General features: G+C 63.4%; 2 protein-coding genes across 2 annotated transcripts in view; one reads left to right on the forward strand and one right to left on the reverse strand.

The window, feature by feature from the left end:
• Nucleotides 1-25,301, forward strand: part of BRF1 (BRF1 general transcription factor IIIB subunit) — a 53,711-nt gene that overhangs the window by 27,282 nt on the left and 1,128 nt on the right. Inside the window, exons 4-17 of the mRNA XM_088024414.1 lie at nt 1,806-1,837; nt 4,287-4,359; nt 10,632-10,781; nt 11,577-11,670; nt 12,433-12,559; nt 12,985-13,024; nt 13,111-13,203; nt 17,180-17,449; nt 18,900-18,961; nt 19,234-19,315; nt 19,391-19,446; nt 20,271-20,527; nt 24,486-24,537; nt 24,919-25,087. Coding sequence (XP_087880540.1) covers nt 1,806-1,837; nt 4,287-4,359; nt 10,632-10,781; nt 11,577-11,670; nt 12,433-12,559; nt 12,985-13,024; nt 13,111-13,203; nt 17,180-17,449; nt 18,900-18,961; nt 19,234-19,315; nt 19,391-19,446; nt 20,271-20,527; nt 24,486-24,537; nt 24,919-25,087 — 1,557 coding nt within the window. The remainder of the gene's footprint in view (nt 1-1,805; nt 1,838-4,286; nt 4,360-10,631; nt 10,782-11,576; nt 11,671-12,432; nt 12,560-12,984; nt 13,025-13,110; nt 13,204-17,179; nt 17,450-18,899; nt 18,962-19,233; nt 19,316-19,390; nt 19,447-20,270; nt 20,528-24,485; nt 24,538-24,918; nt 25,088-25,301) is intronic.
• Nucleotides 5,692-7,784, reverse strand: BTBD6 (BTB domain containing 6). Its single transcript, XM_028095773.2, has 4 exons — nt 7,377-7,784; nt 7,196-7,286; nt 6,951-7,069; nt 5,692-6,858 (listed from the first exon to the last, which is right to left on the reverse strand). The coding sequence occupies exons 1-4, from the start codon at nt 7,739-7,741 to the stop codon at nt 5,826-5,828; spliced, it is 1,608 nt and encodes a 535-aa protein (XP_027951574.2). The 5' UTR covers nt 7,742-7,784; the 3' UTR covers nt 5,692-5,825.

A 25,301-nucleotide genomic window follows, 5' to 3' on the forward strand; every position in this document is an offset into this window, starting at 1 on the left:
ACTGAGCAGAAGTCCCACCGGGCAGGGCACGTCAGGGACCAGGAGGGAGGCTGTCAGATGAGCTCAGCACCAGCAGACAGGCCTCATCCGTGCTGACTTTTTTAGGATTCCAGCAAATTTGGAGGTCTGCTTGGTGTCCCTGTGCCAGGAAGGTTAGGAGTAGCTGCTTAGCAAAAAGGGAGAGACACAGGCCCACTGGGCCAGGCCGGACAGAAGACTTTCCAAAGCCACTAGAACACCCCTAAAGGCCTGTGAGTCGGGGGACCCGCCGCGGGCTGGGCCCTGAGGGCATGAGCAGGCTTGGGCCCCAGACAGGTCACGAGGGGAATGTGGATGCCCATGTAGGGACACACGCGGTTGAGCCTGCCACTGCGTCCAGGTGGCCAGTGCACACCGGCCACGTGTATTACCGCCTCTAGCATCTCAAGGACGCCAGGCCTGTGCACGCGGGTACGATGTGAACTCCAGTCTCCTCTGTGAGATACGCGCGCTTTCCCTGTCATTTTACCATGGGGACTCTCAGACCCCTGGCAGGGTCGAAGGGACCACACAGTGGACACCTCCCCCCCCACTGTTCCCCCAGCCTCACGCTTTCCGGCACAGGCCTCTGCTGTTCCCCATAGGCCCTTCAGCTGGCAGGTCATTAATGGACTAGATTTCGGTATTGCTACATTGCTCATTTCCCTTTTGTGGGAAAATTGGCATAAAACAAAATACACAAGCATTAATGGTACCATTAGAGTTTTGCCATATGTGTGCATCTCTGCAACCAGACCTCCCAGCAGGATCCGGGTGACACCAGCCTGCAGCCCTTTTGGTCAGGCCGCCCCCCGCCCCCGAGGCACCCACTGAACCCGTTTACCGTCTCTGGAGCTTTGCCTCCGGGCTTGGTTTCGTGCGTCTGTCTCGACACCACGGGTTTCCGCTCAGTCCCATAGGACGGCTCCTTTTGCTCCCTGCTCTTCTTTCCATACCTGGCCCTGCCAGCTGGTCAGTCTGCACCTGTGCCTTCTGTCATCTTGTGGAGACCCTCCCGCCCGAGTGCATGCCTTCAGAGACCGAGAAACAGGGTGCCTTTTATTCAAGGGCCTTCGAGGTCGTGGTGGGGGTATCTGGGACCTCGTGGGACCTGTGGCATCAGGGACTTTCTTCTGTGTTTGGGCCCAGGGTCTCCCTCCCAACACCTGGTCTGGCTCTGACTCAGTTACCATCTCAAAGGCACAGCAGACCCGTGAGTGACACGACGTCTCGCTGCGTCTGACCAGGTGCCTTACTCAGCGTGTGAGTGTGCGTGTCCAGCTGCATTCCAAATCACGGAGGATTTCATCTGGTTACTCTTTAGTCATCTGCTGACGAGTGAGGACAGGTCCCATGCCAGAGTCCCTGCAGCCGTCCCCACCAGCACCGGCACCGCAGAGGTGCCCGCCGGCCACCAAGGGTGGCCCACTGTGCGTGTCTGTCCCCCAGGAGCCACGCATCATGGGGCAGACACCACATGCTGTGGCTGGCAAGCTCTCGGCAGCTGCTCGAGGGGTGGTGTGAGTGTCCATGCTTCTGGTCAGTGCCCCATGGGCTGGGGGCCCCTCTGTGAAGGCCGCGCGTACTCTGAGGGCTGTGCCACTGGCCCCGGGAGTGGTTCACAGGTTCCAGTCGGCCTGACGCCTCACTCCTTCTGGGAGATCTGGTGCCGAGCTCGGATTCACACCAAGGTCCTGTGCTGCGTGTCCGGTCTGCGCCCTGGGGAAGGGGTCGGGCAGCCGGAGCCCGTGGGCTTGGGTGCAGACATTCCTTGACTCCTACCACAGACATGCTCCTCGACCTCAGTGACCTGCTCCAGGTAGACTGGTTTCCTTCCTGAGCCCCGTTCCCAAGGGAGGCTGGGACTGGGGCTTGTGCCACCCAGGCTGGAGGCTGGTCCACAGAACAGAGGACACACCGGGGTGTGGTCTGTTTCCAAACCGGTGGGGGGGGGGCAGTAAACACAGGGTCACAGCGCTGCCCTGGGAGCTGGGTGGCCCCGGCCTCAGAGCCAATGGAAAGACCCAGGTGAAATTGGTCTGAGGGGAGATGCTTTGAGAGAAAAACAAAGGGACTCACATGCATGGATCTTCAACAATATAAAAAGCCACATTATCGTCTATTTGGGGACCCTGTCTGGGTACCAGGCAAGCATTTTCTGTTGCATCTGTTGTTTCTAAACTACTGAAGGTGATGGAAAAAGACCCAGCAAGAAGCACACCTGTGTGGGCGGGACACTTACAGGGTGGGGCCATCGAGGTTCTGCATGTGTCCCGTCCCTGGGGACAGGGGACTGGGGCAGGCAGGGGGATCGCTCCACGGGGGACTCGGAAAGAGCAGGGGGTCACGGAGAACAGACGTGACCACAGTGTGAAGGGTGTGTGCAGGACTCACAGAGATCCCACGCCTTTGAGGAAAGCTTGGTCGGGTCTGGGTGCCCTGACACACCGCAGGGCCCCCCCGCACTGACAGCTCAACTTCCGCGTAAGCCAGATGCTGCCTGTGGGTCTGCCCTCCCAGCTATCTTTATAAATGGCATCTCTCAGGAGTCCGGTTGAAACAGTCTGTGGCCACGCTAATAATAACCTGCTGGAATCATGGAAGCCCAGGGCTCCATGTGCGGTGCGCGGTCAGGGCGTATGCTCATAGCCTGTCCCCTCCTGGGCCTTCCCAGCAAGGACACAGGGAGCTGGTGCAGGGCCGCCAAGGGCTGACACAGGCTCAGGGTTCAGCTCCCGCTGAGCACCCCCTGGCAGGAACTGAGTGGGGGGGGTCCTGGCACCCCATGAAGCCGTGGCTGGCACAGGGCCACTCAGGGCCGTCTTCGTGCAGAGCCCATCCGCCCGTTGGACAGGAGTGGGAAGGCTGGCCAGCCACACCCGGCTGTCACCAGCCGCCTCCACGGAGACGAGCCACAAACACAGGGAGGGGTCCTCAGAGTCTGTGTCACTGTTTCTAATGCCTGCTGATGAATGTCAGCATCTCTGGCAGTAACATGCGTTGTACAAGCCTTTAAACATTGAACTTTTCCAGAGAACCCTTCTCTGCAGCATCCAGGTCTCCATGGGCCTGGGACAGGGTCAGGGAGGTGGGAGGTGGGGAGGGGGCAGCACACTCCGGGCAGGTGAGTTCCACTCCGGTCCAAAGGGGCATGAAGTCGGGAGGGTGAAGACGCAGGAGCTTGGGGTGTTCCTAGAAGATGCACGCTTCCACACGCACACACAGTAACACACTCACACACTGTGCGTGCACTCTGGTGGGCAGGCCAGGGGCAGAATCCCTTCAGAAGGCGAGGTCTGTGAGCCACCAGCCCTATGAAGGGGGCTTCCTGGAGAAGGAGGCCTAGGTGTGGAGTGCTGGCCCCCCGCACCGCACTGCACCCTCCATCTCCTCCAAGTGGACTTTGTACCATTTTTTAGTGCTCCCTGACGGCTGCAGACGCCCACCTGTGCTGCCTGAGAGCCCCGGATGGGCGCTCTTGATGATTCTTCGCAGTCTTTTCTGGTGGCTTCTTTGGGCGTGAGGCTAAGGGGCCCTCATCCGGACCTCACAGGCCAGGCTTGATAAGGCAAAGGGACTCTACAGGGAGACCAGAGGCAGGGAGCCAGGGCCAGGACACTGAGACCTGCGAGTCCCAGGGGCAGGGCAGGGCTCTCCAGCTCAGGTGGAAGGGGCTAAGCTTGGGCTTCTCCCAAATCTGCACCCTATCCAAGCAGAACAGCTTCTGCCATGCCTGTCGTCAAACACGGCTCAGAAGCCCCTCCTCACAGCCCCCCCCCCCCCACCAGGCCTTGGTCAGCACAGGACCGGCCCTTAGGACACCTCCAGGCTCCGCCACACTGGAGGTCTGCACCCTAGAGTCCTTGAACCTGTGTTCAGTTGCAAGCAATCTGGTCAGGCGGTGGACTCCACAGCTGATTTGGATTTGACGGGGGTGGGGGGAGGCCTGCAGAGACCCACGGCCATGACGGAGCTGGTCCGCGGGGACCCAGACAAGGATCCCAGTAGGGAGCACGCAGGGTGCAGAACATTCTGAATGACGCACAGCGAGCTCTGGGCTCTACCTCAGCAGTCTCTCTCGCAGCAGATCCACTTGTTGCTGAGACAGTGCAGGGTCTGAAAAAGCTGCCTGGGATTGGGAAGCAGGGTGGGCCTGGGGGTGGGGCAGGGCTGTCAGAGACTGAACGGTGAAATGCATGTCGTAAGCAACAAAAGCAAACGTGTCCTGAGTCCCAGTGCTGTCCTCAGCTGTGGCTTCTTCCCTACAGGTGAACGTGTATGTGCTGGGGAAGACGTTCCTTCTTCTGGCGAGGGAGCTGTGCATCAACGCGCCGGCCATCGGTACGTCGGGCAGGAGGGAGTCCTGTGCAGGGACGGGCTCCACCAGGTCGTAAGAAATGTCTGAGAAGCAGCTGGGAGGCGGACAGTTTGGGGGTTACTTTTGGTTTAGAACCAGAGTGCCCATGGTCAGTCCCCGGCAGGTTGGAGGAGGGTACAGAGGGAAACGGGACCCATCTGTCCACCTGTTGAGGAATACACCTGGTGGCCGGTGCCCCGGGGAAGGCAGGACCTCTGCAGATGGAGAGGTGCTTTCTTAGCCCATTCTGCCTTCCCTGGAGCTTTGCCGAGAGGATTGTTTTCACAGTCTGCTTGCGGGGGCTGCTCCGCACTTTGCCCATCATCCTCTACAAGCGTATTCTGTTTCAAGGAGGCAGAGTGCAGGGCCCGGGAGGGTGGGCTGGGGGTGCAGTCCCGGATAACCCACAGGATGGTACCCTGGGGCCAGGAAGGCAGGGTCTGGCAGGGTGGGTCAGGAGAGGGGTACAGCTACACTAGGCCTGGGGGTTTCACTCCCAGCTGAGACCCTCCCCCAAGAGGCCGCGTCCCTGTGCTGAGTGACATGGTCCCTCCCTCCGGGGGCCAAGCTGAGGTTTTTCAGAAACAAAGCAGCCAGCCACAGAGCGTGCAGCCTGGGAGGACAAAGGTAAGGGGCTCAGAGAGCCTGCCTTACCCCGAAGCACGCCTGCGCAGGGGCCATCTGGGGCCCGCAGAGAGGCCCACCTCACCCTGCCACCCTCAAATCGGAGTCCTCCAGTAGGGCTTTGTCTGAGAGGCTGGGATGCCTCAGGAGCCACGACACAAGCAGACACCCGGCCTTTTCCAGAGTGTTCTGGCCACAGACCCACGGTGGAGGCCGACAGACAGGGAGGGACAGACACACCTCCCCAGGAGGCACTTTGTTTCTAACCAGGAACCGTGGCTTAGCACTGGAGGCGTTTTCGTGTGCTGGAAGGGACGCGCCATTCACAGACACATAGGAAAGCGCGTGCCTCAGCTTCACACTCTTTCATTCGTTTCTCTCTTGATAGCTTGTTTCGTTGAAACCTTGTTACGAAGCTAGACGTGGACTGTTTTAGGTGCCTTTTCCCAATTTTGGATTTGAAGGGAAGGTTTCAGGTTAAGCATAGCAGTGCTGCGAATTCATGGGGGTGGGAGGGACGGCAAAGCCCACAGAGCAGGCCAGGGGGGCACCACAGGTTGGGGCCTGCAGGAAGGCCGCCTTGTGCCCCAGATGTGCCCAGCGGCCAGGACTCAGAAGCCCTGGCTCTCGCCGTGTAGGAAGAGCACCGAGTTCCAGCTCTGGGCTGCCACTGACTACGAACGAAAGAGAGAGAAAAAGGAAGCGAAGCCTTTAATGGTGTCGGTGAGGCAACCGGCCCGGGGAAGGGGCCTGCTGCACGTCCCTTCCCAGCGGGTGCACCTCCTCCCAATGCGCATCATAGCGCGTCCATGCTACCCCCGGCAGTTCAGGCATAGAAGATGAGCTCGGGGATCTGCCCACCCTGGACCCCGGTCCCGTTGGTGCTGTCTGAGGAGCACTGGAACTGGAAGGTCACCTTCCCACACTGTACTTCTGTCATGCCCTCCTGCCCAAAGTAGCTGAGCTCGCTGCCGTCCAGGACGGCGCTGGCCGTGTAGAAGGTGTCCTGCTCCACCTGCACGGGGTGTTCAAACCACACTGAGAAGGTATTGCTGGAGCCGTCCGACACAAACTTGGTCAGGTTCTGAGCCAGGACCACCCCCAGCCGCTTCAGTTCAATCTTGACGCTGTACTCGGCTTTCCCGGAGCTGGACCCGTACAGGCCCAGCCCCGCGACGAACACCCTCCTGTCCACGGCGAACTGGATGCTGTCACAGCGCCCACGGTAACGCCACTGATTGCTACGATAGGCAGAAGACTGGAAGCGGTGGCACCGCTGCGGGGCCAGGCCCTTCCTCTTGGTCAGGGGGAAGTTGAGCAGCGGCTTGTTGGCCGCCGTGTACCATAGGAAGATGTTGTGGGTCTCCTCCAGGGTCAGGATGTCTGACTGGGCAGCACCGTTGGCAAACTCCTCCAGGGTCATGGTGGGAATTCGGACCAGGTAGAGGGCAGGCCCCAAAACGTGCCTCTTGTTGCGCGGGGTGACCGGCAAGCCCTGTCTCTTGCACTCTGCCTCAGCCCAGTTCAGGACGGCCTCGAAGACCACTGCCTCCTTGGCATTGAGGGCCTCCCGTGTCACGATGATTTCCAGCGTCTGCCAGTCGATTTCACAGAAGCCTTCAGACCTCAGGGCCATCTCGGCCTGTGCATCAATGACCTCCCAGCAGCGCTGGGTCAGCTCCGGCTCCTCGAACAGCCGGCTCTGGGACAACAAGATGCAGGCATTCTTGGCTTCCAGACTCGTCTCCAGAAAAGTGACACAGGCTTTCGCTAAAGCGGGGACGATGTACTTCTTGGCTGCATAAAGGGTGGCCAGCACCGTGTCGGCTTCCAGGTCAATCTCGTCACTGTACATGTACCTGGGCAGGGTGGAGGCCGCGTCACAGGCTGCTCTGCGCGCGCCAGGCAGCTGCACCCACCCCCTCCCTGCGCCCTCACGCAGCGCACTTACTTTAACAAGATCAGAAAAGCTGCAGGCTCGACGTCGGGGATGTGGATTTCTGACTTGATTTCTGCCAAGTCGCCGTAAAACATGGCATAGAAGACAGAGCTCCCGACAGCCAAGACATACTGCGGAGAGACAAGCTGCCCTGAGCCCTCCCTGCCCCCAGCGGATGCCAGGATGGGATGCCAGGACGCCACACCCGAGGGGAGGGCACAGTCGCTGCTCGGGACCTGGGCCGAGCGTCCGCTCACCTTGTGGGCAGGCACCCTGCGGGCCGCCCCCGGGGGCCCCACGATGAAGTGCACGTCGGCCATGAGCTCGTTGTTGAACATCAGCGCGTTCCTGCAAAGGGCAGAGGCACACGGCTCGGGGGTCGGGCCGGGGCGGGGGCGGGGGCGCGGGGCGCGGGGCGCGAGCGCGGCCCGGGCTCACCTCTCGCGCAGGGTCGGGTGGAAGGACTGCCAGTTGGGGCTCTCCAAGTTGTTGTTGTCTGGCACGGGCGGCGCGGGCGCGGACGGCGGCGGGGCGGGCGGCGGGGCGCTGGGCGGGCCCTTCCTGCCGGCGGCGGCGGCGGCGGCGTTGCTGTTGGCGATGTCCGTGACGGTGGCGGCCGCGGCGCCGGCGGCCGGGTACAGCTCCGCGGCCATCTTCGCGGGCAGGGCGGCCCCCGCGCGCGCCAGCGGTGCGCCGTGCGCCCTTGCGTCGCGCCGGGGCCGGGGGGGCGGCTCTGCGAGCACCAGGAGCGCCGTGAGGCACTGCGCCACCCGGCCGTGCAGACAGGCCAGGGGCAGCAGCATGGGGGCCGCGGCGGGCGCGGCTGCCTCGGGCCGCCCCGCCCGCCGGCGCGCAGCCCGCAGCCCGCAGCGCGGCCGCAGGGGGCGCCGTCCGGCCCGCCCTCGCCCCTGCCGCCGCGACGCCCGCGCGTCACGCCGCGTCACGGCGGGCCCCGCCCCTTCCCCCGCTCGGACGACGTGCGCGCCCGGGGCCTGGGCGGCACCGCCCCGCGGGCTGGCGCAGGCGCAGGCCGGCGCGCTGGGGAGCCCCCGCTCGCGCGCGCACGGTCCGCGCCCGGTGGCCGGCTGTGCGCCCGCGGGCGCGCGTGCACACGCCCGTGTGTGCACGCGCGGGCGTGCGAGGCGTTCGCGAGCCCTCGTCGGAGGCACGGTGCGCGCGCGCTCCCTTGCGTGTCGTCTGTGCGCGCTGTTGTCGCCTCCGGGGAGCCCTTGCCGGCGCGGTGTGCTTGAGCCCCGCTCCCCGCTCCCCGCTCCCCGCTCCCCGCTCCCCGCTCCCCGCTCCCCGCTCCCGTCGGCCCCCCGGGGGCCTGTCTCTCGTCCGGGCCCCGCGCCGGCTGCTGGCGCTCCGGTAGTAAAATCCTTTCCCCGCCGCTGCAGCTTCTCTGCCCCTTTCTGTTTGTTCTTTTCTGCTCACTTTGGGCATTTTTCCCGTGTTGTTTGTTAATGTTTCGGTTCATCGTTTCTGTCTTTAGGGATTTTGAGAGCGAGCGAGCACGAGGCCGGGGCAGAGGGAGAGCACGTTAAGTAGGCTCCATGCTCCACGCGGAGCCCGACTGGGGCATCATGACCTGAACCCAAGTCAGACCCTCAACCAAGGGAGCCACCCAGGCGCCCTGGTCACTGTTTGGAGGGGAGGGGATCGTACTTGTCTCTTTCTTTGCTAATTTGTACTCTTTGGGCCCTTGAGGCGGAGCGTCCTGGGAGGGTTCCCTCCCTGCGGTTTCTCGAAGCTTTCCTCCCTGCTGCACAGGCTTCGGAGAAGCATGGCTCCTCTTTGCAGGGTACTGAGTAAACGGAGCCGGCGGTGATGCCAACCCATTCCTCGTTTTGTCCTTTCCCTTCACCGTCTGTTGAGTTGGACGGAACCGTGTTAAATCTCACACGGCTGTGGTTTTCGGATTGCTGTTTCCAGCGCCCTGTGCTGCGTTCTAGCTGCCGCTGTGTTGGATGCGTCCACAGGCGTGTAGTGGCCTCCTGTGAGGTGGCTTGCCCTCTGGCATGAAGTCCTCTTCTCAGCCCCTTTCAGGGCCCCCTGCCCCGCGTCCCTGCAGCCATGTAACCACCCTCTCTCCTGGGTGGCGAGTCACGTTCCATCTCACGCTTTAGTGTCTCTTGTAAACAGCGCGTCCTGGGTTTTGCCTTTTTCTTCCAGTTGGTGAGAGGGTTTCGCCTAGACTGTGTGATGTGTTGGGGTTTATTGCCTTCCCTGTACAGGGTCTGCCTTCCCCATCTGGTCGGAGTGTTCTCTCACCCCTCCCGCCACAGGCGGTCGGCTCTGAGCCTGGGCAGTCTGGAGCGACGGCACCCCTCTGCCACGGGCCTTTTTCTGTTTGGTTGGGTTTTTGTTTGTGATGTGGTTGCTAAGAGACGTATTATGGGGACAAAACAGAAATATTTCAGAAGTAATATCACTGGGGTTTCAGACTGTTTTCGATGAAATGTAAATACCAGAGCCAGAAGTGAAAGCTTTGACACTGCTGAATTCTTGAAATACAAGCTCGCACATCTAGAAGCTGCTCGGGACAGTTTGGACACAGATGCACCAGGAGACTGTGCTGGGCTGCGCCTCTCGGTCCTGCTGCCCCACCAGAGCTCCACCTGCCGTCCAGCCTGCCCAGCACAGGACCCACCTTTCCAGAGACCGCAGCACCCAGGGCCTCAGGGAAAGGTGGATGAGTGGCAGCCGCTTGCCAGCTCAGCCCCTGCAGTCGGTGTGGGGGATGTCCCTCGGATCCTTGCCGTCCTTGGGGACCCAGGCTGCCTCAGGGGCTGCTGCCCATCTCCCATGGTCCTTTACGTGAGCCAAGACGGGCAGAGGGAGGAAGGGGTGCTTGTAGCCCCACATGGGACTTCCAGGGGCCAGAGCTCAGTGACGTAGATGCCGGGAGGCCGGGAGAAGTGATTGGGCCGAGGCCCCGAAGGGGGGTGCTTGGTGTTGGTGGAGAGCAGGGTCCTGCCGGTCACCATCTGCTAGCACATGGCTGCTTTCTGGCTGGCCCGTGGCCCCCTCAGGGCACCCCCTCTTCAAGCCTCAGCAAGGCCTTCCCAGTGAGCCTGTCCAAAGCAAGTCTTGCCCCTGAGGTTCTGTCGGGGGCCCTGCATGATTCCTTCCGTGCTCCTGTGGCAGCGCAGCAGACTGCTGGATTCATGAGGTTACTTGGCAGCTGGATTCTCCCTAAAGCCTAGGCCAGGGGTCTTCCAGGGAGCAGGGCACGAGGGACGGAGAGTGTGTGTGTGCATGCATGCACGGGTCCCTCCTGAGCCTTCCCTTGCTAAGGAACGTATGGTTGTTTAAAGAGCTGCTCGCATGCCTGTAGACAAAAGGGCAGAAAATACAGCTCATGTTTCGTGAGAGTTTGGTAAGAAACAGGCTCTGATTCAGTCGTGATCCGCAGAACGCCGAACAAAGCAGCAAGGTAGTGTGTATGCGCATACACAAGCACGTGGGGTGACCCCACACAGCAGCTGTGGGAGGGATGTGGGCGAGCAGCCCCCAGCCGAGGATCAGGGAAGCTGTGCAGTGGACGGACTGGGAGGGTCACCCTGAGGGTGGGTATCGCGCTGTGTGGTTTTCATGTGCCTCCCGGATCTGGAACACGCACGTTCCATGAAGCCTACTGAGCGGGGGGTGGACGTGTCCTGGGCGGCACTGAGGCATGTGTGTCTGCGGCAGACCCGTGCCTGTACATCCCACGCTTTGCCCACCTGCTGGAGTTTGGGGAGAAGAACCACGAGGTGTCCATGACGGCCCTGAGGCTCTTGCAGAGGATGAAGAGGGACTGGATGCACACTGGCCGGCGCCCCTCAGGCCTCTGCGGAGCAGGTAGGACAGCCTCGGAGTCAGGCTGGCCAGGCCCTGCTGGCCGTGGATGGGGTGGGCTGTCTCCAGAGCTAACCTGGCCCGCAAGGGCTCCCGTGCGGCCAGCCCTGCTCTGCCCCCAGTGCCGAGTCGTTACTACAGAGGGTACTTCCCGGTCCCCCAAAGGGTAGCTGTCCGGTCTCCCTCTGTGTCCTCCAGCTCTGTCCCCGATGCCTTGGGGTCTGACGTAGCCCTTGGGCCTGGAGTCCTCCCCGGCAGGCCCTTCCTCCTTTCTGGTGGCCCTTACCTCTCGACGACCGCCCCCCGCCCCCGGGCTCCAGTGCTTCCTGGAATGCCAAGGGTCTGCGTTCCCACGCTCAGCTACCAGCAAAAATCGTCTCCCAGTGTGCTGCCGACTCTGGACCGCTCCTGGTCCGCCCGGCTGCGGCCACCACACGGGGCCCCTGTTCTCCCCAACCTGGCTGTGTCTCCAGAATCCATACCTCCGTTGCCAGCTGGTGTGCCTGCTTGGGTCACCTCGGAGGTGGCTCACTGACTGTGAGGGGTCACACAGAGTTCTCGATGTGGTTTTCCTTCTCTCTGTGTTTGACACAGAACGTGCGACACAGCACTTTCTGTGATCCTCAGCCATGGCGGAGTTGCACACCAAGCAGTGAGTGGCTTTTGGGTATTGGGACCCTCGCACACACTGCATAACCGTTACCCACCGTGAGGCCGGGGCCTCGCTCCCTACAGGCCCCCGGGCAGGGTCTCACCACCCCGTCCCGAGGCTTGACTCCCCGTCGCGCTCCTCTCCAGCACTTCTGGTTGCAGCCAGGATGCACGATTTCCGGAGAACCGTCAAAGAGGTCATCAGCGTGGTCAAGGTGTGCGAGTCCACACTGCGCAAGAGGTGGGTGGCTCTCGTTCGTGGCTTCCTCTGTCTGCTGGTCAGACCCACGTCCACGGTCCTGCCACCTGCTGGTCTGGCCAGGACCCAGGACAGCCCGGGTGCTAGAGGGGCTGCCCGCCTCCCTCCTGGGTCTTGGTCAGTCCTCCTGGCGCCACGCAGTGGGGCTGTTGCACCCCTGGTTGGTTGGGGTAGGTTGGGGTGGACCGAGAGCCCCAGTGACTGGCCCCACCCCTGGGGAAGCCAGGCTCAAGCAGAGGGCCAGCTGCCCACAAGCCCCTGCTTTGGGGTGCGGTGTTGGTGGGGTGGCGGAGCTCAGCGCCGGCGTCGGCTGTAGTGGGATAGTCGCGAGCCCGATCAGTGGCACGCCTGTCGTTGCGGTGTTTTCGCCTAGGATCTGCCACATCTGGTGGCGGTTTCTCAAGTGAGATCGTATCCTGCGGCACTTTTCAAAGGCAGAAAGAAAAGCATTTTGCGTGTTTGACCTCTAATTCTCTTTAAAAATTTTCTATTGAAAAAAAATTTTTTTCCCAACGTAGTTTTGTGGGTCGTGTAAGACGTGAGTAATTAACCTTTAGGTGGTGACCACCTAGGGCTGCCGGCTTGGCCTCCTTCCCCCTGGGCCTTGTCTGAGTCCCCAGTGGGAGCGACAAGTGTGCGTAGCCTTTCCTCCCCGGGGCCCCGCTGTTGGCCACGGCAAGTAGGGCTTGTGGCTGAGTGTGGCCGGGCTGCCGGCGGCTCTCTCCAGGGGCCCTCTTGTTGCAGGCTGACAGAGTTTGAAGACACGCCCACAAGCCAGCTGACCGTGGATGAGTTCATGAAGATCGACCTGGAGGGGGAGTGTGACCCCCCTTCGTACACGGCAGGGCAGCGGAAGCTGCGCATGAAGCAGGTGGGCCCCACGCTGGCCTGGCCACGCCGGCCCTGCAGCACACGGCGTCTCGCGGCGTTTTCCAGATGTCGTGTGTCTCACTCTTACTTTGAAACAAGTGGCTTAGTTACAAAGGCCAAACTGGGTCTGTGTCCACACGGTGTGCAGGGAGAGGCGGACAGACGGGTGGGGTTAGGGGATGAGCCTTGGGGGTGCAGGAGGGGCACACCTGCCGCTGGCTGGGGGGTGGCATGCAGGGTGCCAGGTCCCTCGATGGCCCCATGCCTTCCCTGCAGCCGTCCTGGGTGCTCCAGGTACAGTTCCTGTGGGGCACCGGTGGGGTGCGTGTGCCTGGAGGGCTGGGGACCCTGGGCACTGTGAAGCATGCTGCTTCCCCACATGGCCGCCTTGTCTCTTTGCTGAACATTCTCGTTGCTTTGTTTCAGCTTGAGCAAGTCCTCTCCAAGAAACTGGAGGACGTTGAAGGTAACCGACTGATCTCGCAGTGACAGGCGCCCCGGGGCCCCTAGAGAAGTGCGTTTGTGCTTACTGTGTGCCGTCACTCACTTCAGGTGAGATATCCAGCTATCAGGATGCCATCGAGAACGAGTTGGAGAACAGCCGGCCGAAGGCGAAGGGGGCCCTTGCCAACCTGACCAGGGATGGTGAGTCCAGCCGTGTCCCCCACGGCCTTGTGGGGCCGGCCCCGCTCGTGTCACCCACGCCAGGCACTGCCCCGCCGGCTGACCTCCACCCCTACCTGCTGCCACCCGTCCAGGGCCGCGGGCTCCTCCTTTACAGGGTCCCGGCCGCCGGCCGCCTCCTGGCCCTGACGTGCTGCATGCTGAGTGTCCAGCTGCCCCCCCGCCCCCCGTTCCCCCAGGTTCTAGCCCTTAGGGGGGAGCTGCTCCTCAGCACCCAGATCTTCCTTCCAGACTGTTCTGCCGCTGCCCGCTCTGTGCCTTCCTCGGCTGCTGCGGGGCTACCTCCTCCCCGTCGTGGCTGCCACGCATCTGTTTCCAGCCTGGGGCATCACAGGGCTGCTGTGCGTGTTCTGCGTGGATCTTTTCCGCACCCTGTGCTCCTCTCTCTCCCGGACGCTCCCACGTCACCTCCCTTCCCAGTCCTCGCGGCCCCGTCTGTAGGTCTGCAGCTGGGCCCCGCTGTACCGTCTCTCTGGTTTGCCCGGCCTGGTGCTGAGCTGGTGTCGGAGCCCACGCTTACTGCCCACGTCTCCGACAGTCTGCCCGCTGCTCCCCCAGGGTCTGCGGTCTTAACTCATTTCCTCACTTGCTCCTGAGACTCCTCTTGCTTGGCTGGCCCAGCGCCCCGTTGACCCTGTCCCAAGAGTGGGCATCTCCCACCCCATAGGTGTTCCCCAGCTGCCTTGTGGACCAAGCCCCTTGCCCTGTGCTGCCGCCATGAGCGGCGTCCTTCCCCTGGTGTCTGGCTGCTCGGTGCTGCTCCAGGTGCCGCCTCTGTGTGCCTGTGGGCCAGGAGTTCTGTTTCCGCTCTTCTGAGGGTACGTGCTTGGTCGTCGGGTTTTCCACGTGAGCAGTCGTGTCTTCTACAAAAAAACGCTGCTTTGTGCTTGCCACCGACCTTCGGGCCCCTGATGTCCCCCAACGCCCAGGCCATGGCCGGGCCCCCCAGCACCTGCTGAGTCGCAGTGGTGGCAGTGGGCACGTGGCCCGGGTGCCGCCCAGGACATGGTGCAGGCTTTGGGCTGAGGTGCCACGTTGCCCTGAGATGGATGCGCCCACCCACGGTTTTCACTGGGTGTTTCCTCGGCTGTCGGTGAGTTTCTGCAGGGCCTGGGGAGAGAACGTAGGGTGTCCTGGGCTCAGTGAGTGCGACCCACCCCCCGGGGGCGCCTGGCATCCGGCCCACACACGGTCTGCACGGACTTGGGCAAAGCCACGTCTCGGGATGTGTTTGATTTTGTCAGTCGCGTGAGTGTGTTTTTTCTCCCCATTTGTTTCCCTGGTTTTGTGTTCTGGTTTGTACTGATTTCTCACGAGTGCTGCGTCTGCATTGATTCGTTCATCATGTGGCCTCCTGTCTGCTGAGTCGGCACCTGCTCCTTCTCCCTCTGTCCCTTCCGGCCTCACGCACGTTCTGACCTTCGGGGTCGCTGCTTGACGGGTTTGCTCAGGCGTTTCGGGCGTATGCGTGCAGGAAACCCATGAGCCGCACCGGAGCTCTGTGCTGCTCGGGGTCTCGGCTCGTTTCTCTCTGATGCTGAGGTTCCCGGGGGGGACTTACCATCCGGGGGGGGCGGTGCCTTTTGTTTTCTGGTCACCGTGTAAACGTCCACACTTATCACCGTGCGTGGGCGTGTGGTCGGCTGTGTTTGTGGCTGGGGATGCCCGTGGTCCCTCGAGGACGGCTTGCCCCACTGCGACACCTGCAGCTGCTGTTCTGTGATGGGCGGGCGCGTGTGTGGAGTCTGGCTCCGGGGGATGTGGGGTCCCTCCGCCAGGGTGCACGTTCTGCTCTGCTCCCTGGCCCAGCCCCTCCGCTGGGCCCTCCTCTTCCGGCCAGCACGGGGTTGGGTGCTGCTTCGTGCCCCAGCCGGAAGCGCTGCTTCTCTAGCGGTCGGAGCCTGTCTCCATCCGCCTGTGACTTGGTGGTGGTGCTCTCTGCACTCTGGGGGGGGCCTGGCTTTGCACCCAGGGTTTTCTTCATGCCATTTCCTGGGCAGCATCTGCGTGCACTGCCCCGGCTGCTAAGAAGCTGGCCGGCTGTCTGCCGCCAGCAGGCCACCCTGCCTGCTGCCCTGGGCTCAGCTTCTCACACCCTTTCTTCTGACGAGAACGTCAGGGACGCGTCCCTCTTCCTAGCTCCCCGTGGTCTGGTTATCCAGACCCTTTCTGTGTCATCGGGATGGCAGACGTTTCATCCCCTCTGTCTGGACCGAGCCCAGAGGTGGGGTTGTCCAGCTGCCTTGGGTCACAGGAGGTCTGACTGACAAGGAGGCCACAGCTCCCATGACGTGCCATGGTGGTGCAGGCAGTGGGCCACCCTCCTGCCAGCCTCCCTGCAGGGCCATCAGCTGACACGCAGTACTGAAGGGACCGGCAAAGGCAGGCAATGTTTCGGGAGAGGCCTGGGGAAGGGAGGGAGCCCTGCAGCTGCATGGGGGGAGGCTGGTGCTCACATGGGGTGCAGCGGGGGCCATAGGGGGTCCCAAACGGGGGCCAAGGGGACAACAGTCTGACTCAGGCTGAAGGGGAGAGTCGTCTGTGAGAGTGGCAGGGGTTTGGGAGCGATGCGGCCTGGGGGAGGCTGGACTCTGCAGGTGCTCCTGGGGCCCAGCTGACAGGACGGGAGTGCGGACGTCCAGGGCACGCGGCGGCCGAGGCCTGGGCCTGGCCCTCGGGCAGGGGTGCCCAGACATCAGGGCAGAGGTGCGGCAGATTTATCCGGAAGGATCATCACCCTACACGATTTTCCTGCTCACAGGGAATTGGACGGTTTTCTGCCTCCAGAGAAACATTCACGCAGATGTAATGTCCTCGTGCTTGTGGGAGCCTTGGTGCTTACTGTGAACTTTCAGTATTGCACGTTAAAAACTGGAGTAAGGGATTCTGAGATGTACTTAACCATTTTGTTGGGTGAGTTTTTAACAAATTTCTTGGAGGCGTAATTCACGTACAACAAATCGCAAATCTAAAATGCAGCCCTTGGTAAATCTCGACAAATGTGCACATCACAAAATCATTGCGGTGGGCGAGATCGTGGCCGAGATCGTGAATGTGCACCCCCAGGGCCCTCAGGCCTTCGCTGCCCCCAGAGTCAGTCGTGCTTTCTGGAGTCTCGTGTCCGTGGGATGGCGTGGCGTGTCCAGATTCCCCTCTGGCTGCTGTGCTCTGGGTGACGGCTCTGGCCGGCGAGCACAGCTCCCTGTCTGTGGTGCCCTAAACGCACGCAGGTGGCTGAGCCAGCCGGAACTGCAGCACATTTGGGGTGTTTCTAGGTTTGCGTTGTTGCACACACGGCACTTTGAACGTTTGTGTGCGAGTGTCCATGTGGACATTTACTCGGTCTTGTCCTGGGCGTGCACCCCAGCCTTCGCAAAGCCGCCCAGCCTTCTCTGATGCAGCCAGGCTGTGCGCGCCCCACCAGGGTGGGAGCTGCTTCCCGGCGCTGCTCCTGGCCTGGTGGGAGGGAGGTGGCGCCCTAGGCCTTCTGCTGGGGTTTGGTCGTGTCGCGTGGTTTCGTCTCACGGAGCCCCGAGCGTTCTTTGCGTGCTCCAGACACAACGGCGCTCATGGGAGGGCAGAGGTCTCGTTTGACGCGATCCTGCTTGGTGGTTTAGGGGTTGCTGTCAGTGTCCCATCCAGGAAGTTTTGCCCAATTCAAAGCCACAGGTGTTTTCTGCCGTCGTTTTCCAAATGGGAAATTTCTTTCTTAGCTGTTCTGTTTATTTTGAGTTAATTTCTGTGCAGCATGAGGTGTGTAGGCCAAGGGCTCTTCGTGGGTGCATGGACGTGGGGCAGCCTCGGTGACAAGGTGTGTCTCGGTCACTGAAGTTAGGGAAGTAAATGCCTTTTGCAGCCGGCGGCCGTATTTGTCTGCACAGAGGTGGGACTCTGGCGCTCTGCCTGGTTCACAGGCTGTGTGACGTTGTGTCCGTAGGCTCCGTCGAGGACTCCACGTCCAGCTTATTTGGTGAGGAGGACCCCGAGGATGAGGAGCTGGAGGCTGTCGCCAGCCACCTGAACAAGGATTTCTACCAAGAGCTGCTTGGTGGCAGCATTTCCAGCAGCTCCGAGGTGGCAGGAGACCCCGAGGGGGGCAGGGGGCCCCCGGCCCTGGAGTCCCTGCTCGGCCCCCTGCCCACGGCAGCCAGCCTGGGCATCTCGGACTCCATCCGAGAGTGCATCTCCTCCCAGAGCCAGGACCCCAGTGAGTGCCCGGGAGGCCCGGGGATGGGTGGTGGATGGGGAGAGGGAGGGGGCTCCTCTGGCGGGTGCAGGGCTACCCCTCCCCATCTGTGGAAGATGGAGGTGCTGCTTTTGGGGTGCAGCCTCACGGAAGGGTGGGCAGGGGAGGGGCGCCGTGCCGGGTGGTGCAAGCCGTTGTTGACCCCAGCGTGTGCGGACACCCCGAAACCCATCAGGGCTTGTTGCCGCCTCCAGAACCCTTGTCCACTGGCCCACTGGCTCAGGGCCCGGCCGGAGCCCTCTGTTTGCTTGGGTTGTGGCCGCAGGCTCCTTCCTGTCCGTGTGAAGCCTCCTGCACGGGGACAGGGACTGGCTTCCCTGCCCGCCCTGCGTTTCTCTGAGCCAAGGGCGAGTGCTGCCTGAGGGCACAGTCCCCACGCATGGCCCGATATCACCCGCCAGGCTCCAGCATGGGCAGCGTGGGGGTGCCTGAGCAGGAGGATGGCCTGGGGTGCTGGCAGCTCTGGGAGGAAGGCCCGTTTGGTTTTGCCGCATTTTACTGCCGAGAGCGGGTTCTGGCCATCTGCCAGGACTGACCCCCCTCAGGTGCCCCCAGGCTGCAGACAGGCCCTGCCTTGTCCCTGGGCGCCTAGGGCTTGGCCTCCGTGTGCCAGGGGCCCCCATGAGGGTGCGCTGCACAGACGTTTATCACGTGTCTCTGAGCCGGGTGACGAGCAGGCACGCATCTGCCCTGATGGCAGTGGTGTCTCGGGTGGGAGGGGCCGCAACACGGCGCAGCCTGAGCCCGTCCGTTAAGCACATGCAGGTTGTATTACGAGGTGAGTCCCGCGGAGGACCGGGCAGAGGGCCCGTGCAAAGGCCCCAAGGCAGGGACAGACCGTTCTTGTAGGAACCAAGGAAGGGTATGAGCAGAGTGTGAGCACCAGGGGAGCCTGCCCGGGGCCTGACTGCGGAGCATCCCGCCTATAGCCCACTGGGTGTAGGCGGGCCACCCCCGATTTCCGGGCTGTGCAGGTTGTACTGTTGACCCGGGCGGGGACGAAGCGGGTGGCCAGCAGGGTGTGACGATGTCCAGAGCACATCCTGAGCACATCACTGAGGACTCACTGAGGACTCGCTGAGGGTCTATCTCCTGGGCCGGTGGGTGGAGAGCCGGACAGCCTGCTCTCCTGCTCTGAAGGCGCCTCTGTCGTAGGGAGTCCCGAGGTCTGGTGGCTCTGGTTTAGCGTCCTTCCTGCACGCAGTCCTGGGGTGGAAGCCACACACTGTGCACATGGAGCAGGGCCGGGCCTGTCAGCGACGAGGGGGCTTCCCTCAGCCCGTGGCCAGAGCCGAGGTCCCAGAGGAGGGGCCTCCTACCCTGGAAGGGGTCCTGAGACCGCCCAGGGGACGTCTACGCTTGCTCACCAGAACCTGACCCCAAATGACCCTGGCGCTGTGCTTCCCCGTAGCGGACGGGTGCGGGGATGGCGAGCTGGACCTCAGTGGCATCGACGACTTGGAGATCGACAGGGTGAGCGTCCGCGTGCACTCCGTGGGCCGTCGGGGGCCCCCGCGGCCGTGTCCGCGCACTCTGGCTGGCCCGGCCCCTGTGTCCGCGTGCCCGTTTGTGGACACAGCCCCCGCTATCGGCCTTGGAAAGGGTGGGGGAGGACAGATGTCCCTGACTGGCTCCCAGGAACGAGCCTGCAGCCCTGCGGGTCAGAGGCCCACCCTTGGCCGGCTTGTGCGTGTGGCAAGCGTGTTGGTGACCGAGACCTGAGTGTGATGCTGTGCTCTGCCCAGTACATCCTGAACGAGGCGGAAGCCCGCGTGAAGGCCGAGCTGTGGATGCGGGAGAACGCCGAGTACCTGCGGGAGCAGAGGGGTAAGCGCCCGCCCACCTGCCAAGGGTCCTGGGCTCCAGGGCCCCTGCTGATCCTGCCATTTGGGGACTTTTTAGAGAAAGAAGCAAGAATTGCGAAGGAGAAGGAGCTTGGCATCTACAAGGAGCACAAGGTAGGGCTCGTTCGATGTGTGTGGAGACCAGCCTTGCCCCTCCCCAAGTCTTGCGAGGGCCCCGAGGGTGGCAGTTCCTTCACTGAGGGACTTGCTGCACCTCTGGGACCCTGCTTGTCACGCCCATCCAATGGGTGGTCACAGAGATGTGGCTTGGCTGCTTCTGTGTGGCTGGACGGGGACTCTGGCTGCAAGGCTGAGCTGGGGAGTGGTTGAGCCTCTGAGCAAGAAAGGCAGGAGCCAGGCATGCCCAGACCAGGTCGCTGGTCTGCTCAAGAACCTTTCCGGAGGAGGGCCTACAGCTTGGGGTCAGGGCTTGGGGCCCCTAGCAGCGTGGTGGGCAGGCTGGTGGGCAGGAGGCACAGCTGGGCTCCTGTAGGTGGCGCAGCACCCAGGACGAGGTCCCTCCGTGCTGGGTGACCCATCCCGAGCACGGCACCCTACTCTGCCCCGTTCGGGTGGCCACAGCGTCCAGCACAGCCAGGTGTCCATACGGGCTCGTGGGCAGCTCAGCGTTTGCTTCTGGGTGACCCCTCCCGAGGGGCTCACTGAGCTGGCCGCACACCCTGAGACCTGCCCACAGCTCCCCCGCTGATGGCCGGGGGCTGGCTTCCCCCTTAGGAGAAGGTCGGAGCCGTCCTCTGGGGGCCCGGGCCCTGCACACCTCAGCTCCTGGGGCCAGGGGTCCCCAGCAGACTCTGATTGCCCGGCCCCTCCCCCCACGGTGTCCAGCTGGCGGTGCCCCCCCCCATCCCACGAGGCACCTAGCAGGTCTGCGGGCATTGAGATCCCCAGGGGGCGGTAACTCTTCTGTTTCTGTTGAGCCCAAGAAGTCTTGTAAGCGACGGGAGCCGATCCAGGCCAGCACGGCCGGGGAGGCCATTGAAAAGATGTTGGAGCAGAAGAAAATCTCCAGCAAGATCAACTACAGCGTGCTCCGGGACCTCAACAGCAAGGGTGGGGGCAGCCTGCAGGGGGAGGACGCGCAGCCCGAGGAGCGGGCCAGTGCCCGGAAGCTGTCTCGGAGGAAGATGCCTGCCGGCAGGAACGGAACTGACTCCATGAGCAGCGTGGGGAAAAGGTACCGCGCCAGGCAGGCCAGGCGTTGCATCTGGGCAGGGGCGGGAGGCCTGGGGGTGCAGTCCCCACCTGGATGCTGGGTCTCACGCGGAACCCGCTGCCCTGGCTGGCTCCTGTTTGTGTGCAGGGCTGGGGGCTGAGGAGGGGGCCCCCCATCTGCAGGGTGTGTTCTGTCTCAGGGAGCAGGTGAGCCAGTCTGTTTTCCTGGGAGGGGCCCTCTGCACCCCTCCCCTGGCTCCCGAGAAGGAAGGGCAGAGAGCAGACTGCCGAAGGGGGTGAGCAGGACGGGAGGGAAGCTGTGGGCTGTGGCCAGGTGCCTCTCCTGGTGGGGCAGCACCCTGCACAGACGGGTCCAGGCAGCTCTGCACGGCTCCCCGCGCTGGGGCCTGCCCTCGGGCGGCTGCAGGCAGGCACTGTGGTCCTGAGGGTCCCGGCCATGCCTGAGCTGGTCCTCGAGGTCATGCACCCAGCGCAGAGCTGCCCCTGGGTGGCCTGGGAGCTTAGGGGCTGCCTGGAGGGGCGGCCTGGCTGCATCCCACCCACCTCTTCCCCAGATACCCGTCATTAGCAGCTTCTCACCGTGATTCATCTGAGAAGGAAAAAAGTTCTAGTTTGCCTTTTTTTCTCGTAATTCAGAGTAAACGTTTTTCGTGGTTTTGTGACTTTTTTTTTTTTTTTAATTTAAGTCATCTCTACACCCAGCATGGGGCTTGAGCTCACAACTCCTGAGATCAAGTGTCACAAGGTCTTCCAACTGAGCCAGCCGGGTGCTCCTTGTGACACTTTTTCTATAAGCGGAGGCTTCCACTTTCTCGTTCCCCAAGCCCCTGAGTCCCCGAGCACCCAGCACAGCCTGTCACTGTCTGGCATCCCTGTGTTCCCTTCTGACTGTGGTCTGGGGCCTGGGGAGATGCACCCCCAGCCTGGCTTCCGCCTGCTCAGTGGACTCTCAGACCGTGAGAAGCAGCTAGGGGACCCTGAGCCCTCGGGAGCCCTCGGACCACAGGGTCCCCCTCCTCTCAGACTGCCCCTTGGAGGGGGTGCATCACCCTGTCTGTGGTGCAGGGGGCTGCTTTCCTGGAGCCCCGGCTCTGCCTCTGGTTGCCAGGGGACAGTGTGTGGGCAAGCCTGTCTCATGGGTCAGCTGCGCCCCATCCATCCTAGTGTGACTGCCATCAGGCTGAGAGGGTGAGCGGGTGGCGCTGTGGGCCCAGGAGGGGAGCGTGCTTTCCAGGTGTCCACAGGCCCTCCTACGGGGCACAAATAGCTGCCGGGGCTGCTTGGAAGGGGTGGGGGGTGGGCATGGGACCCAGACACAGACACACACCCCCACACCCCCCGCTGGCTGCCTCACTGACCACCATGACCCCAGTGCAGCCAGGTGGGTGGACAGGGCCAGCTTCCCGCCTCCTGCGCTCAGGTGGCTCTGGACTCTGTGGGGCCTTGAGGGGTCGCTGCTGTGGCATGAGCCCATGGAAGCCTCCCACAAGAGCTTGGAGCCCCTGCTGCGGAGGGCCTGTCCGCCTGCTGGAAGCTGTTGGGGCATCCATTCCCAATGTCCCCAGGGCTTCTTGGCATGTCACAGTGGTGGATCTCTCTCAGTCATCTGAGTCCCTCCTGGATGCCTCTGCCCCCACAGGCCCTGGGGCAGGGTCCCTGAGCCTGGATGGTGTCCGTGGCCAGGGCGTGGAAGGACAACCTGCCTCCTCTCGGGGGCGGGGGGGCGGGGGGTCCCACCCTGGGCAGGTCAACATCCCAGGAATGTGGGTACGATGCCGTCTCTCTTGGTTCCTTGCAAGGGATGGTGTGGAAGGTGTCCTGGCTTTGTTTGTGTTTGGAGGGTCTGGAGGAGAGAGAGTAGAACCTCCCCGCTGGCCTCCCCTCTTCTCTAGCCGTAGGGTGACCAGGGCCGAGGGTGGCCTGGGGGCCGTAGGGCTGACCAGGGCCGAGGGTGGCCTGGGGGCCGTAGGGCTGACCAGGGCCGGGGGTGGCCTGGGGGCCGTAGGGCTGACCAGGGCCGGGGGTGGCCTGGGGGCCGTAGGGCTGACCAGGGCCGGGGGTGGCCTGGGGGCCGTAGGGCTGACCAGGGCCGGGGGTGGCCTGGGGGCCGTAGGGCTGACCAGGGCCGGGGGTGGCCTGGGGGCCGTAGGGCTGACCAGGGCCGGGGGTGGCCTGGGGGCCGTAGGGCTGACCAGGGCCGGGGGTGGCCTGGGGGCCGTAGGGCTGACCAGGGCCGGGGGTGGCCTGGGGGCCGTAGGGCTGACCAGGGCCGGGGGTGGCCTGGGGGCCGTAGGGCTGACCAGGGCCGGGGGTGGCCTGGGGGCCGTAGGGCTGACCAGGGCCGGGGGTGGCCTGGGGGCCGTAGGGCTGACCAGGGCCGGGGGTGGCCTGGGGGCCGTAGGGCTGACCAGGGCCGGGGGTGGCCTGGGGGCCGTAGGGCTGACCAGGGCCGGGGGTGGCCTGGGGGCCGTAGGGCTGACCGGGGCCGGGGGTGGCCTGGGGGCCGTAGGGCTGACCGGGGCCGTAGGGCTGACCAGGGCCGAGGGTGGCCTGGGGGCCGTAGGGCTGACCAGGGCCGAGGGTGGCCTGGGGGCCGTAGGGGTGACCAGGGCCGAGGGTGGCCTGGGGGCCGTAGGGCTGACCAGGGCCGAGGGTGGCCTGGGGGCCGTAGGGGTGACCAGGGCCGAGGGTGGCCTGGGGGCCGTAGGGGTGACCAGGGCCGAGGGTGGCCTGGGGGCCGTAGGGCTGACCAGGGCCGAGGGTGGCCTGGGGGCCGTAGGGTGACCAGGGCCGAGGGTGGCCTGGGGGAGGTGCCTCCCACTGCGGCCACTCCCTGCCACCCCCACACATCCTTCCAGAACCTTGACCGAGAACAGCTGGGCAGACAGCCTGGAGAGCCCCAGGGCAGTACGATTTTAGATCACGTTTTAAAAAAATTTATTTAAGGGCGCCTGGGTGGCTCAGTTGGTTAAGCCACTGCCTTCGGCTCAGGTCATGATCCTGGAGTCCCGGGATCGAGTCCCGCATCGGGCTCCCTGCTCGGCGGGGAGTCTGCTTCTCCCTCGGACCCTCCCCCCTCTCATGTGCTCTCTCTCTCTCTCATTCTTTCTCTCAAATAAATAAAATCTTTAAAAAAAAAAAAAATAAATAAATAAATGTATTTATTTTGGAGAGGGGGGCGAGAGAGCGCGCACAAGCGTGAGCAGGGGGAGGAGCAGGGGGAGGAGATGAACGGGAAGGAATCTCAAGCAGACTTCACGACTCTGAGATCATGACCTAAGCTGAAATCTGGAGTCAGATGCCCAACCCGCTGAGCCGCCCAGGCGCCCCTGGTTTTAGGTTTTTATTCATCAAATGACAAACGTACATCAGATCTGCCCAGGGCTGTCTCCCATTGACCCACATAGCGTTTGAACTAAAATTCGGGTTTGCTGCCAACATTAAAAAGGAAGTTTTCATAGAAGAACCCTGATTTCCAGTTTCTGGCAGCCACCCCTCTCCCATCCCCATTCCCAGGCCTGCGCCGAGGCCTGGGGTGGGGGGGTGGCGATGCTCACGCACGTCGCCGCTTGGCCTGTGGGGGCGGTGAGTAGGGCCTGCTGTGCTGTCCGGAGGGGACGGGTGTGGTCACTCAGCATCCTTGTGTGGCGGGCACGCGGATGTGTGTCAAACACAGGCTAGGGGCTGTGTGCACGTAGGATCCGCGCTAGCAGAGTAGGCGCGGGGTGGGGGTGAGCCACGGCAGAGGGGGCGGAACTGCTGGGGGAGCTGGGACAGGTTAGGGGCCTGAGGCCTGCGGGGTCCGCCGGGAAGAGCGACATCAGAGTGAGCCCCGGGAGCGGAGTCGGAGAGGGAGTGCTGCCCGTCCCCACCCCAGGGCTCGGCGCTCAGTGCACTCTGCAGGCGGAGTGGTGGCCGCGGCATATGGGCTGAGGCCGCCACCCTGGGCTTTCTTTTAGGCTGAGGCCCATGGTGTCTGCACAGCCAGCCAAGAAGGCAGCCGTAGGAGAGGTATGTTGTGTGGCCACAGCCGGGGGCAGGGGCCCTCGCAGGGAGGGACCGGGGGCTATCCTGGCCCGTGCACGGCTGTCCTGAGGCCTGCGGGCGGCAGGGGAGGGGCCCTGGGGGCGGGTGGCAGGGAGAGGCCTGCTGCATCTGCCTCATGCTGTGCTGTGAGGCCCGTGGCAGAAACAGAGGCTTCCTGGGCGTTCCTGGGTGTGCACGGGCTGGACAGAGGGGCTGCTTGGGAGCTCAGGGGGCTCTGAGGGTGGGAAGTGTCCAGGAGACGGCGGGGGGCCGGCGGGGGCCCAGGCTGGCGCTGTGATGCCCATCCCCCAGGGCAGGCAGCTTCCCAGAGCCTGCCCCCCCCCCCCCCCCCCCCCCCGGCTGCAGACCTCGCTCCTGAGCTTGCCCACCCTGGGAGCCGCGCCCGACAGGCCCGCAGCAGTGGTGGAAAGCGGGCCGGTGTCCTACCACCCCGAGGACGACCCCGACGAGGAGGACCCCGACGAGGAGGACGGGGAGCCCTGTGTCAGCGCCCTGCAGATGATGGGCAGCAATGGTGAGGGGGCCCTGCACACCGGTCGGGGGGCGACGGGCGCGGGGTGGGGCGGGGTGGGGCGCTCTGAGGAAGAGGCACAGACTCTCCGCTCCTGAGCATCCCCTGAACTCTGGCCTCTCAGCTTCAGATGAAAGCTTTTCACTCCGGAAGGAGGTTGGGACTGAGACGCGTGCTGCTCAGCTGTGTCTGTGCCGCGGGGGGGCCGCCCCCATCA

The sequence above is a fragment of the Eumetopias jubatus genome, unplaced genomic scaffold (genome assembly GCF_037043125.1).
Source record: "Eumetopias jubatus isolate StellerSeaLion01/CBP00866 unplaced genomic scaffold, mEumJub1_p1.0 scaffold_7, whole genome shotgun sequence".
Classification (NCBI taxonomy): Eukaryota; Metazoa; Chordata; class Mammalia; order Carnivora; family Otariidae; genus Eumetopias; species Eumetopias jubatus.

Excerpts from the sequence above, each read along its gene's own strand:
- BTBD6 (XM_028095773.2), bottom strand. The coding sequence starts at position 7,741 with ATGCTGCTGCCCCTGGCCTGTCTGCACGGCCGGGTGGCGCAGTGCCTC. Across the intron at positions 7,070-7,195 it reads GCAGGGTGCCTGCCCACAAG|TATGTCTTGGCTGTCGGGAG; the intron begins GTGAGCGGACGC and ends GTCTCTCCGCAG. Across the intron at positions 6,859-6,950 it reads GCTTTTCTGATCTTGTTAAA|GTACATGTACAGTGACGAGA; the intron begins GTAAGTGCGCTG and ends CACCCTGCCCAG.